Below are 13862 nucleotides of genomic sequence, written 5' to 3'. Positions count from 1 at the left end.
CTCACAGATATAGAGAACACACTTGTGGTTGCCAAGGGGGTGGAAGGGGAAGGGAGGAAAGGAACGGGAGTTTGGGATCAATAGAGCCTCACTATTACAAAGGAGACGGATAAACAACAAGGTCCTACTGTACAGCACAGGAAACTATATCCACTATCCTGTGAGAAATCATAATGGAAAGGAATATAGATGTGTACAACTGAGTCATTTTATAGTAAAGAAGAAATATAACATTGTCAATCAACTATACTTCAATAGTTTTTGTAAAAAACATACACCCTTTTTACTATATGTGAATTAAAAGTAATTTTAAAACTTAAAAAGAAAGTGTTCAAATGAAAATCTGCTTAAAGACTCTTTCCTTTCCAATTCACTCTTTATTACAGTTTTATTGAGGTTGCGATTTACATTCCATGAAACTCACGGGCATGAGAGATCTTTAGGAGCACTGGAAATATTCTAGAACTTACTGGCGTGGAGCTTGCACAACCCTACATATTTATTAAAAATCACTGAATTACACACTTAAAATACCAAAGCATCATCAAGGATTCCAAGAATGAGTGGCTTCTCAAAAGGGACCAAGAAAAGAGGCTTGTTTTCCACCTTTTGTGTTTGTTGAGATATAATTCAGGACCTAGAAAAAGTTAGCTTCCAACACTAATTATCTTTCAAAAGTTATAAAAGAACTGTTGGAGGCTCAAAGTTGAATAAGTCAGATTTTGTTTGTAGAAATTTACAATAAAATTAGGATCAAAACCTCAAAACAACAACAACAACAAAAAGCTGGTGAAAGCGGAAGCTATCATTTAAAAATATAAACAGTAGTACCACCCACCCACAGTTTCACCTTTTGCAACTTCAGTTACCCACAGTCAACTGTAGTCCAAAAACATGAAATGGAACATTCCAGAAATAAACAGTTCACAAGTTTTAAACTGCACACCACTCTTCGAGTAGTGTAACGAAATCCTGCACCTTCCTGTGCCATCCTGCTACACCCTGCCCCGAGAGATGACATGCCTTTGGCCAGTGCGCCCCACCTTCAGGCACTCATTAGCCATCCAGGTTATCAGAGCTGGATGGTGAGGTACTGCAATGCTTGTGTTCACGTAAGCCTTATTTTACTTAAAAACGGCCCCAAAGCACAAGAGTAGTGATGCTGGCAGTTCATATATTCTCTTACTGTGCCTTATTTATAAATTAAACTTTACCACAGGCATGTATGTATGTGCGGGGGGGGGGACACTATATACAGGGTTCAGTACTACTTGAAGTTTCAGGCATCCCACGATGGTCTTAGGGCATATACCCCGTGGATAGGGCAGACTACTGTATTGTATTTTAACTTATTCATATTACGTGGGTGCCCTTATTTGTGAATGTGTGACTCCCAACATAGACTGTACACTCCTGGAGGGCAGCACCACAACCTAATCACCACCAAGCGCACAATCCCCTGAACTAAAAGTTTACTGTAGCCCCTTCTAAAAATGCAGAGGTACGAGAGTCCTCCTAGCTGGAATCCGGGTACAATATAAGCCAAAACTAACACACAAAGGCAACACCGAGAACAGAAAACAGGAGGAAGTGTCTGGGTAAGTGTAGGAGGGAGAGCAAAACTGGAATATGAGATAGTCTGGAGAGGATAAAATGCATTCTTAGGCTGTGAGTAGAAGACGAAAAAGAAAAGTCAAAATCAGCAAATCCACAGAGCTTATCCCAAAGCTTCTCAACTAATTTTTCTTTCGTATTACCCAACTTACCACCTCACTTTCTCTTATTCAATAGTGCTCTCAATAAAACCTTGAGTTTGTATATTACCAATTTATCCTAACTCCAGTCTGGCTGATTTATTTCACATTTACAGAATCCTTGGGGATGAAAAATACCACAGGCTCACATTACTAGAGTAACCAAAAATAAATTAAAAATGTGATGAATATTTCAGGTTCTTTCATTAAAAAAAGATCACATAATGGAAAATATAAACAACTAGCAATATTTTTGTCATGCACAACAAGGCATTTACATGTATTCCTTGCTTTACAACAATTCTCATTCAGAAACCTTAATGCAGTCATTCATCTCCAAGCTGACTGCTGTCACAAATTGTATATAACTGCAAAACCAAGAAGAGGCTCTCCTTCAGTGGTTTCATAATTCACCTTTCTAAAACTTTCATTTTGAGACCACTCCTCCAGAAATACCTTTATTTACTTACATCCTATGCCACAAAGTGAAAGCCTTAAGAAATAATGAATATAGCGTCACTTATGACAAGTTGTTATCATGTAATAGCTATTGAGTGTATGATAATTTCAAACCTATGATCCCAAGAGAACCTTACTTATCTTCCTGAAATACTGCTACGATGTCTAATACTGACCTTGGTTAAAAAAAAAAAAAAAAGACAGACAATGGAGGAGTCATCATGAAATACACAAAGCAAAAGCCAGAGTTGGGGGGATGATTCAGGGGGTAACGAGAGCTTGGGAGAGAGGCAGATGAAGTTCAGCTGGCAGGACTGCTGCTGACCTCCTGCTGCTGTGATCCATCTGCACCCCTGGGCTAGGGGACCCCTGTCCTATGTGATTCCATTTACATATTCATATGACAAACCTAGACATCATAGTAAAAAGCAGCATCACTTTGCCTACAAAGGTCCATATAGTCAAAGCTATGTTTTTTCCAGTAGTCACGGACGGATGTGAGAGTTGGACCATAAAGGAGACTAAGTGTCCAAGAATTGATGCTTTCAAACTGTGGTGCTGGAGAAGACTCTTGAGAGTCTCTTGAACAGTAAGAGGATCAAACCAGTCAATCCTAAAAGAAATCAACCCTGAATATTCAGAAAACTAAGATCATGACATCAGGTCCCACCACTTCATGAGAAATAGATGGGGAGACAGTGGAAACAGTGTCAGACTTTATTTTTGGGGGCTCCAAAATCACTGCAGATGGTGATTGCAGCCATGAAATTAAAAGACGCTTACTCCTTGGAAGGAAAGTTATGACCAACCTAGATAGCATATTAAAAAGCAGAGACATTACTTTGCCAACAAAGGTCCGTCTAGTCAAGGCTATGGTTTTTCCAGTGGTCATGTATGGATGTGAGAGTTGGACTGTGAGGAAAGCTGAGCACCGAAAAATTGATGCTTTTGAACTATGGTGTTGGAGAAGACTCTTGAGAGTCCCTTGGACTGCAAGGAGATCCAACCAGTACATCCTAAAGGAGATCAGTCCTGGGTGTTCATTGGAAGGACTGATGCTGAAACTGAAATTCCAATACTTTGGCCACCTCATGCGAAGAGTTGACTCATTGGAAAAGACCCTGACGCTGGGAGGGATTGGAGAAGGGGACGACAGAGGATGAGATGGCTGGATGGCATCACCAACTCGATGGGTTTGAGTAAACTCCAGGAGTTGGTGATGGACAGAGAGGTCTGGCATGCTGCAATTCATGGTGTCACAAAGAGTCGGACACAACTGAGCGACTGAACTGAATTGAACTGAACTGATTCATTGGAATGACTGATGCTGAAGCTCCAATACTTTGGCCACCTAATGCAAAGAGCCAACCCACTGGAAAAGACCCTGATGCTGGGAAAGACTGAGGGGGGCAAGAGGAAAACGGGGTGACAGAGGATGAGATGGTTGGATGGCATCACCAACTCATGGAAACAAGTCTGAGCAAACTCCAGGAGATAGTGAAGGACAGGGAAGCCTGGCATGCTGCAGTCCATGGGATCGCAAAGAGTCAGACACTACTTAGCAACTGAACAACAACAACAAATACATTATGTATCATAACTAAATATGAATAAGTGGTAAAACTATAAAGAAAGCAAGAGATCTAAGCAAAACTTAGGACAGTGGTTATCAACACGGGACCAGAGGGGACAGGATCAAGAAAGTATAAACAGGAATTCATTGGAGCTGTACAGGTGTGTGTGTGTACTCTTTAGTATAAAAACTTCACAATCACGACATTCTGAACAAAAAAGAAGGACAGACCTATGATCAAACAGAAAGAAAACTTTCATACATTTTCAATTAAAATACTTAAGTACACTTGAGGATCAGAGTTTAAGTACTTGCCAAGAGGGTAAGTCTCAAAATTCAGAACTCAAGCAAGGCTTGCCTGGCTCAATTTGATATTCCTCCCTTTTAGAGAACCAAAAAGTTAGCATGACTAATTTATAAAATACATGTAAATTTCATTCACAAATAACAAAGTCAAAGTGAGAAATCATGGGAAGCAGAAAATGTCGAAAGTTTTAAGTAACCCTCCATGTAGCTGGCAAATACATGGGTAAGTGGCACACAGGAAGAATCAAACAGAGAGGCCAACCTTGTTTCACTGTTTTGCTTTATTGAACTTCACAGATACAGCCTTTTTGTTTTACAAACTGAAAGTCTGTGGCAGCCTCACATAGAGCAAGTCTAAAAGTGTCAGTTTTCCAAAAGCAACCACTGGGTATCTCTGTGTCACATTTTGGTAATTCTCTCAATATTTCAAACTTTTTCATTATTAATATATTTGTTATGATGATCTGAGATCAGTGATCTTTGATGTTACTACCATTAACTGTTTTGCACTTTTTTATTAAGGTATGTACCTTTTTTTAGACATAATGCTATTGCACATTTAAAATTATAATATAATGTAAATGTACTTCTATAGGCACTAAGAAATAAAAAATGTGTGACTCCCTTTATTGCAACAATATCCCTTTTATTGCAGAAGTCTGGAACTGAGTGCACAGTATCTCGGAGTTGTGCTTGGAGTGGCAGAAATTGACTATGCAATAATCAGTGCAGGCCCAACTTGCAAAGAAGGACAAAAGAAGGGAAGAACAGCTACTGAGGTCCTTCCATGCCAGGGCATTTCATATGCACTGCTTTTTAACTGCCTCGACAATGCGATGTGTTCTGTATTATCTTCATTTTACAAATATGAACAGACGCAGAGAACAAAGAGAGAAGACATTCCTCAGTGAATATTCCCAGTGCCCATTCTGGCTCCAAGAAGCCCAGTGTGCCAGACAGATGAGCATGAATGTTCAGAAGGGGGCGTCAACAATCCCACAGACATTAAGGCAACTATACACAAGAGGAGGAAATGGAGCCAAAATAAAAATCAGAACAGACAATTTCTTCCCTCTGAAACCGTGCCAAGACTTCTACATCCACTTTAATACTCCACTAAATACGAGAGCAAACGGTTGCTTACCTGTGCCCGGGATGGTAAATAGCTGTGTTGATTCCATGAGGATAATGACTGCTGAAGCTGAAACAGTGGCTCTCCTGATAGCTCTGATGTGTTCCAACACTAAATTTAAGAAGGTAAGTAAGAAATAAATACCATTAAACCACAGTGAGATGCCACTAAATACCCATTAAAATGTCTACAATTATAAAGATAGACACCACTAAATTTATATCCTTAAATACTGCTGAGGATGTAAAACCACCAGAACTCTGATAAATTATTAGTACGACTATGAATGCTATACCCACTCTGAAAAAGGTCTGGCAATTTATTATAAAAAACAAACTATATCTACCTTACGACTCAGGAATTCCACTCAAAGATACTGACCCAAGAGAAATGAAAGCATTTACCCATAAAGACACACAAGAATGGTCACAGCTGTTTTATTTACAAAATTGGAAACTGGGAGCTCCATCAAAAGAATGGGTAAACAGATCAGGAGTGCTATGGACTGAGGATTTGTGACCCCCACAGATTGAAGGTTTGTATCCCCTCAAATTCATTTAAGACCCTAATATCAATGTGATGATATCTGGAGGTGGGATCTTAGGGAGCTATCAGGTCAAGATGGGTTAAGTGTCTTTATAAGAGGTTAGAGAGCTAACTAGCTGTCTCTCTATCATGTGTGGATATAAGAAAAAGTGGGCAGTCTGCACCCAAAAAACAGCTCTCACCAGAACCTGACCAGGCTGGAACCCTGATCTCAGACTTCCAGCCTCCAGAACTGTCAGAAATAAATTCCTGTTATTGATAAGCCACCCAGTTACGGTATTTTGTTATAACAACCCAAACTAAGTGAGATAGTCATACAATGAAGTACTAAGCAACCATAAAAAGAATAAACTACTGATGCATGTAAAAATAAGGATGAATCTCAACATACACTGAAATGAAAGAAGACTTGAACTAAAAGAGTACATATTCTATGAGTCTATTAGTGTAAATCACTAAGACAGGCAAAACCAATCTATGATGAAGAAAAATTATAAACAGCAGTTCCTCTGAGGGTGGGTATGGACAAAGCTTTTACCAGGAAGAGGCTGAGGGAACTTTCTTGCTTGATGGTAGTGTTCTGTATCTTGACAGGGCTTTGAATTGCATAAGTGTATGCATTTGTTATAATTCACTGGCTGGTATAGTTAAGATCTGTGCATTTCATTGCATGCAAATTTTCTCGATCGAAAGAAAACTGTAAGTACATTCTGAACTTTAATTAATCATATGCATACTAAAATATGCATGGCAACCCACTCCAGTATTCTTGCCTGGAAAACCCCATGAACGGAGAAGCCTGGTAGGCTATAGTCTATGGGTTCACAAAGAGTCAGACACGACTGAGCAACTTCACTATCACTATACTAAAATAATAAGTAGTGACTCTGAAATACATTAAAAAATAGGACTGATTAATGGCCAGAGAAATAGACAGAAATATGACACAGTATGTAAAGCAAAATGCTAAGCAAGAGTTTAAGTGGAGGTATATGAGAGCTTACTACAAAATTCTTTCAACCTTCTTTTTAAAATTATATACAGGTTTATTTAACAAAGCAGAGACTAACAGTGGATCCTTTTAAATTTCTCTTAAGTGTGAATGAATATATCTCCCCTTTTTTTCTTAACATACATATTTTATTGAAGTATAGTTGACTTACAATGTTTCAGGTACAGAGTGAGGTAGTTCAGTAATACACATATACTATTTTTCAGATTATTTTCCACTATAGGTTGTTACAAGACATTGACTACAGGTTCCCTGTGCTATACAGTAAATCAACGTTCCTTTTATATTTGCAATTTTTCATAATAAAATGTTGAAAGGAAAAAAAAGGCACCAAAATCTAACACTAAAGCAAGGAAGTAAACATTATTTCAAACAGGGCATCTCAAATAAAGTATATTTTTACCTTACAAGGTAGCTTCTAAGTTCTCCTCGGTAATTGATGACCAAGAGTTCTGCAGACCACTGTGCACTTGCTTTATATTCTAAAAATATCAGCCCAGCAATGGCATAGCTCAAATCACCTGCTAAACTAGTTGCCTATGGAAAAGAAAGAAATTAAGTCACTAAAAAATACTAGATATAAGTTACCACATGTATAATGAAAGGATATTCAAGACACTGGCCTTGCCAGGCGTACCTTAAGATAGCCCCAGAACTGATCATATATGAAGAATCATCTACTAAGCCAAAGGGCCCAGAACTACACATCCTAGTCTAGACCAGCCCTCCCAACCACAGGCTGGAACCACAGCATCCTCTTTGGGTGAGATGTTCACCTAGTAAGTGAATTTCTGTTAAGACTATATTTCCATTGCAAAATAAAGGGAGAAAAATTAAAAAGAAAAAAACTAATTCTATCATTCAGCCTCAAAGAATTATAAGATACAGAATTCAGATATAAGCTCTCAAATGTTAATTTCCACTACCAGTAGTAGCCAGTGTTACATTAGAAAGAAAGAGAAAAGAAAGAAGTCTCCAGTTATTTCCATTTGCCTAATTGGCAATTTAAACGGAAGGACTCTTTGGACTCTTAAACAGTCACTCAACGCCAGCCTTTTACCATCAAGTAAATATCAGGCTATATTTGCTAAAGACCTGGAGGCATGTGCACCTCAGGAAGCACATTCACCACCCTGAGTGGACCCTCACTGTCTAGAACCACTCAATAAAATGTCAATAGTGTAGCCACATATGGCTGTGGAATATCTGATAGATACAAACAGAGATAAGCTAAAAACATAAAAAGACACACCAAACTTCAAAGACTTAGTACCAAAGAAATAATGTGAAATACTTCATTGATAATTTTTATAGTCATTTCAATGTGTAATCATTTTGGATATGTTAAATAAAATTAATTTCACCTGTTAAACTTAATGTTACTGAAAAATTTTACATTACATGTGATCACATATACAGATCACATTAAATTTCTTTTGAACAGTGTTGGGGCTTCCCAGGTGGCGCTAGTGGTAAAGAACCCAATGTCAATGCAGGAAATGTAAGAGACGTGGGTTCGATCTCTGGGTCGGGAAGATCCCCTGGAGGAGGGCATGGCGACCCACTCCAGTATTCTTGCCTAGAGAATCACATGGACAGAAGAGTCTGGCAGGCTATAGTCCATAGGGTCCCAAAGAGTCGGACACAACCGAAGTGACTTAGCACAAACAGTACTACTCTAGTAAACAGTAATTAAACCTTCTTTGTTTGGCTCCCCAGGACTTCTATAACATGAGCACAGTGTCCTTTTTCAAGTTTTTCCACTCATTTTTGAACAGAAACCATTCTCTATATCCTTGGTTCTCACTCCCAGCTTCTCACTGGAATCAGTTTTAAGACCTGAAACATGATACATCCTTCAGGTCCCACTCAGATCAATTAAGTCAGACTTTCTCTGTGTGTAGCCTGGGAAATCCAGTAATTTGTTTTGTTTCATTTTCTGTTCTTTATAAAGCTTCACAGGTGATTATAAAATATAGCCAGAATAAGGACCACTGTTCTTCCTGCCCCTGTATTTTGTTCACTTGAGGAAGGATACAAAGTTAGAGAAAAAAAAAAAAGAAAGCACTGAATTCCTAAAAGAGACACTAATTAACTGGATTACCAGGGGAAAAGTCATTTTACTTCCTCACAGTTTAAATTCTCTAAACTGTAAAATGAGGATACATGTACCCAGTCTACTCAAAGGGTGTTGTGAATATTACACAGGAATATACATCAGTCGTTAATGAAATACAAAGCACTACACAAATATAAGTTACTACCACCATTAATTTTTTTTTCTTCACCCTCCTTCTCAATTTCCACCCCTTTAGGGTAACAAATTCTAACTCCTCTCAGGCTGGTTCTGTTCCAATGGCCCACTGACTTCTTTCCTTCACTGGAACTTTATTACCACTTTCCACACCTCTTATTTAGTACTGACTTACTACCATCTTGTAATAATGGTAGATTAGTTTGAGTAAGCTCCGGGAGTTGGTGATGGACAGGGAAGCCTGGCATACTGCATCCATGGGGTTGCAAACAATCAGACACAATTGAGTGACTGAACTGAACTGATGTCTGCAAGGTACATTTCAAAACACAAAGAAGACATATTTCACAAACAGCTCTCTAACGAGATCTAAGATCTTAACTCCACAGCTTATTATCCTGATTTATATTTCCTCTTTCATCACATTCACTCATTCATTCAAGTACCTATACATAAAAGGCAGTTTTTGGGTATGTCCATACCGGAGTAATAACGAAGAGCTCACTTCCCATGAGATCAAACACCCTCACAGTTCCCATGCTTTCAGCATAGGCCAGCAAAGTGCAGTCGTAACTCCATGCCACACGCCTCCACTGCGGTTTTGGGTCTTTCGGAACTAGAATGAAAAAGGAAGTGCTTTTAACATTATAAAGATAGTTAACATACAGTTTCTGCAGCAAGAAGAGTATTCAAGTATGACATCATTTCCTAAAGGTCTCTAACACTCCCATTCAGGAGAAAAGAACAGCTCCCAAAAAGCCACTTCAAGGAAAAGGGGCAAAAGTGAACCATGGCAAGCTTTGCCCCACTTACTGGAGAGTGAAGTCTACTGACCCAGCGGTCTACTGAATGCTGAGCGTGTCCCCATCAGGTAAAGGCCCAGGAATGATATCCCTTAAAATACTCATGAAATTAACAGAGATCAAGAGCATAGAGAATGGGCAGAAAATGATTCCAATCCAGGGAGCTAAGTTCCTCCAAAAGCAAAAAAAAAAAAGAAAATTTCAACTGCCAATCTTTTAGATACATATTTTATCTTTTAAATACGTTATTTCAAATACAGATGCTGAAGAAAAACAAAGGAAAATTATATCAACACAGCATTAGAGAAAAAGTACATATTAGGCAAGTGAATCAAGAACTGTTTGTTCTCAATCACACAATTATAAAACTTAAGAGAATCAACATCTTACTAATCCAACACCTGATTTTTTCTTCTGTTTCAAATTTTTCAGTACAATAATAGAAAGGCTACCGGCTGCAAAAGAAAAAGGGGCTGTGCAGTTCTGAACTGTGGTAGGTTGGTTTGAGGTTTCTGCTGTTTCCTTTGCTTCCATTTCACCATAATAGAATCCCAGAACTGAAGAACCAGGAAGGACCAGTGCCTTGCCTTGACCAACAAAAACTCCAAATGATTAGGAGACTCCAGGTGACGCCAGGAGTCAGGATACGAACAAAGCCCAGAATCTCAGCTTGCCACTCCCCCACGCAGTGTTGGCTTCATTACAGGGCACAGTCCCTCAGCCAGAGCCTGGATTTAGCCTGAGGATCACTGCCTCAGAAGTGTGTCTGAAATGTTTCACCTTTTCTCTCTTCCTCTGCTAATATCCCAATGCAGGCTCATCATCTCTGGCTTAGATTCTCATAACAGCCTCCTAACAGGTCTTCCCAACTTCAGGCTCTTTCCTTCTAACCTTTCCTCAACTGTATCCCAAGTTATCTTCATCAAAGAGAAAGGTGACCAGAGCTCATTCTTCTGCTCTTTTAAAATCCCTGGTGCTTATCCATTTCCAACAAAATCAAGTCCAAACTCCTCCACAGACGTGAACAGCCCTTCACCAACGGTCCCCTCAGGGCTTTCCAGTTCACCTCCCACCCCTTCCTCCATCATACACCTCAAAACTCACCAGTACCACCACCACCTGGCAAACAAACCATGCACGCACGCTCTAGTCTTTATCTTCCATACACATTGCTGTTTCTACCTAGAAGGTTCATCTTCAAGGTTACTCAAAGGGTTCTTGTTGGTGACAGCCACCTGTGGTAACAAACTGTCACCTCTTCCTTCTTTGACACTCGTCAAAACAAACTGCCCTCCTCTCTGTGCCCCCAAATATGCTCTACAAAAGTCCCTCAGCATTTATTACATCAGACAACGTGCTTACATGAGTGTTTTCCCCACAAGTGTCTGAGACAAGGTCTTACTCGACAGTGCCATCCCAGGACCTGGAACAAAATGTTTCACTAACGAGCAAAGCCCAAAAGAAATCTGTAATAATGGTAAAGGTTTACCATTCCTTAGGGACTAACAAACAATTAAACATGAATTATATAACTGAAGTCTTTTTCCACCTAAAAGATATATTATAGAATTCAAACCTCCCTCTTATCCCTCATATGTAAAATATGTTCTGTTCATGGGAAAAGTACACCAGACGTCCATGAGTTTCCTCACTCTATTTTTCAAAGGGTGAAAAGCATACTAAAAAAGCCAAGAGAGGCCCTCGAATACAGGAAAGTCTAGTGAATTTTAACCCTAACAAAGAATTGCATACACTTTGGAAAAGCAATTTTTAAGATGACAAGAAAGTGAAAAAGTCACTTCTCTGTCCTCACATAGCTTTAAAAAAAAATAATGAAACCTGTAAGTAAATTTAAGCACAGAATGATAACAACACAAGACTCTGAGACCCATATACACACAGATGCTATAGAACACCAGCAAGAGGACAATTTAATGTCTGAAAAATATTAATGTGCTAAACAAACACCACAACATTTTTCCATTATTTCTGTTTTACCTGTGATAACAGATCTTTCCTCTTATTTCATTTTTCTAGGAGGATAAACAGATTTACGTACAATATTCTTTATCTGTCTGAAATAAGCCCCATCTGAAGGGAATTTGTTTTTACTATCACTTCTAGTTATAACCAGCCGCTCCAGAAAACTCAGCATGTGTTCTGACCCAAATAAAGATGTTTTCACCACAAGATAAAATTTCACCTAACAATGTGAAAATGAAGATGGTATCACCAGATTTTTCCAGCATTCTGTGTGATTTTAGAGAGGAGTGAACAGCACAGATTTTTACAAAGCCAGTGTCAACAGTTTTCTGAAAGTATTCAAGAAGGCTGACGATAAGAGTTCACCAGCAATCTGACAATTACCCCATTCCTGGAGAAGCCGTTTAAACTGGCTCTCACTCAGGACCAGCTGCTGAGCTTGCCTCCGCCTCAGAGCTTCCGTCCACTGGCCTGGAACTCTCTCCCGCTGAACCCATCCCGGGCTCCTCTCCATCTCTCACATCTCCATTTAAACCTCACTTGCTCAGGCAGCGTTCTCTGACTGCCCTGTCTCAGCAGCCTCTAGGCCCCATTGTTCTCCTCCATTCCAGTGATTTCATATCTTTCACAGCCCTTATCCCAAATCAGTATATATGTCTACTTCTCACTGTCTGTCTTGTGCATTAAACTATTAATTCCACAACATCAGATGCTGTGTCCATTCTGTTCATAACTTTACCACCAGCGCCTCAGACTCTGCTGGTACACAACAGCAGCCCAGGGCTGAAGAAGCACACTGCAGTCCAGTGCCCATGTACCCAGATTAGAAATGGAAAAGGGGAAGAACTTAAAATAAGGAACCCTGGGCTTTATCCTCAGTGCTGCTGTAAAACGGCTGGGTGTGACCACGGGGGCCATCACCAAGGGTTCAATAAACACTCTCTCCTAAACATTCTCTGACTCTGACATCAAGAACCGGTGAGCAAGAACAAACTAGTAGGACTAGAAGACACGCAGAGGAGTTAATTATCTAAATGTTCGAAGAAACATTTTTGAACAGTGCTGGTAGCAGATATGAGAAAAATTATACAATCCTAGAACAAAGAAGTTCTAAAGCATAAGAAAGTTTGAAACTACAAAGGAAAAAAAGAATGACAAGAGTGGTTACCACCACACCCCCCCACCAAAAAAAACCTCTGTGAAAACAAGACATAATAAATTTAAAAGACAAATGGATTTGGAAAAACATCTGCAATAAATGACAAAGGATAACATTCATACTATCTAGAAATAATAAGAGAATAGTCAAATAAGGACACAGTCAATAAAGAAAAGTCAAGTAATCCAAGAGGAATACAGGCAAAAGGATATGACCTAACAATTCACACACACACACACACACACAAATAGCCATTTAACATATGCTTTATCTATAAATAAAGATATGCAAGTTAGAAATGAGGTGCTTTTTTCCCCTCTGCTAACCTGATGATATTTTAGAAAATGGGTAACTTATGGTGCTGATAGGGGAAAAAGAATGGCTTCACTCATACCTTTTACATGGTTGTATAAAGTATAACCTTCAGGAAGGAAACATGGAAGTAGCTACATTTTGAATTCTACACCCATGAACAAACAGGATGTCTTTTCCAGCACTGTTAGAAGGGGAAAGGGACAAAGATAAGAAGAGAAAGAAAAAAATAAGCCACAGTATACCATCTAAATTTCCACAAATAGGGAAAGAGATAAATAAAATGGGGTTCACATTCTCGCAATGGAACACTGTGGCTACATTTAAAAGACTGGATTATAGGGACTTCCCTGGTGGTCCAGAAGTTAAGACCTGTGCTTCTACTGCAGTGGGCAAAGGCTAGATCCCTGATGAGGGAACTGAGATCTCACAAGGCACATACTAGGCCAAAAAGAAAAAAAGAAAATTTCAATAAAATAAAAGACTGAATTACACCTACGCACACTGACTGGAAAAGACGTCATCAGTACAACACATGGGAAAGCAAGTTGAAGAACAAAATACATAGG

The 13862-nt window shown here is 39.2% G+C and overlaps 1 protein-coding gene across 1 annotated transcript in view; it reads right to left on the bottom strand.

Moving 5' to 3' along the window:
* NBAS (NBAS subunit of NRZ tethering complex) overlaps positions 1-13862 on the bottom strand; it is a 308614-nt gene that overhangs the window by 272751 nt on the left and 22001 nt on the right. The window contains exons 7-9 of the mRNA XM_043469328.1: positions 9519-9652; positions 7186-7319; positions 5237-5335 (exon numbers count right to left, since the gene is read on the bottom strand). Of these exons, the coding sequence (XP_043325263.1) occupies positions 5237-5335; positions 7186-7319; positions 9519-9652 (367 nt within the window). The remainder of the gene's footprint in view (positions 1-5236; positions 5336-7185; positions 7320-9518; positions 9653-13862) is intronic.

Source organism: Cervus canadensis, chromosome 5 (genome assembly GCF_019320065.1).
Source record: "Cervus canadensis isolate Bull #8, Minnesota chromosome 5, ASM1932006v1, whole genome shotgun sequence".
Taxonomy (NCBI): domain Eukaryota; kingdom Metazoa; phylum Chordata; class Mammalia; order Artiodactyla; family Cervidae; genus Cervus; species Cervus canadensis.
The sequence above is the reverse complement of the archived record's forward strand: the minus strand, read 5'-3'. Positions and strand labels throughout refer to the sequence as shown.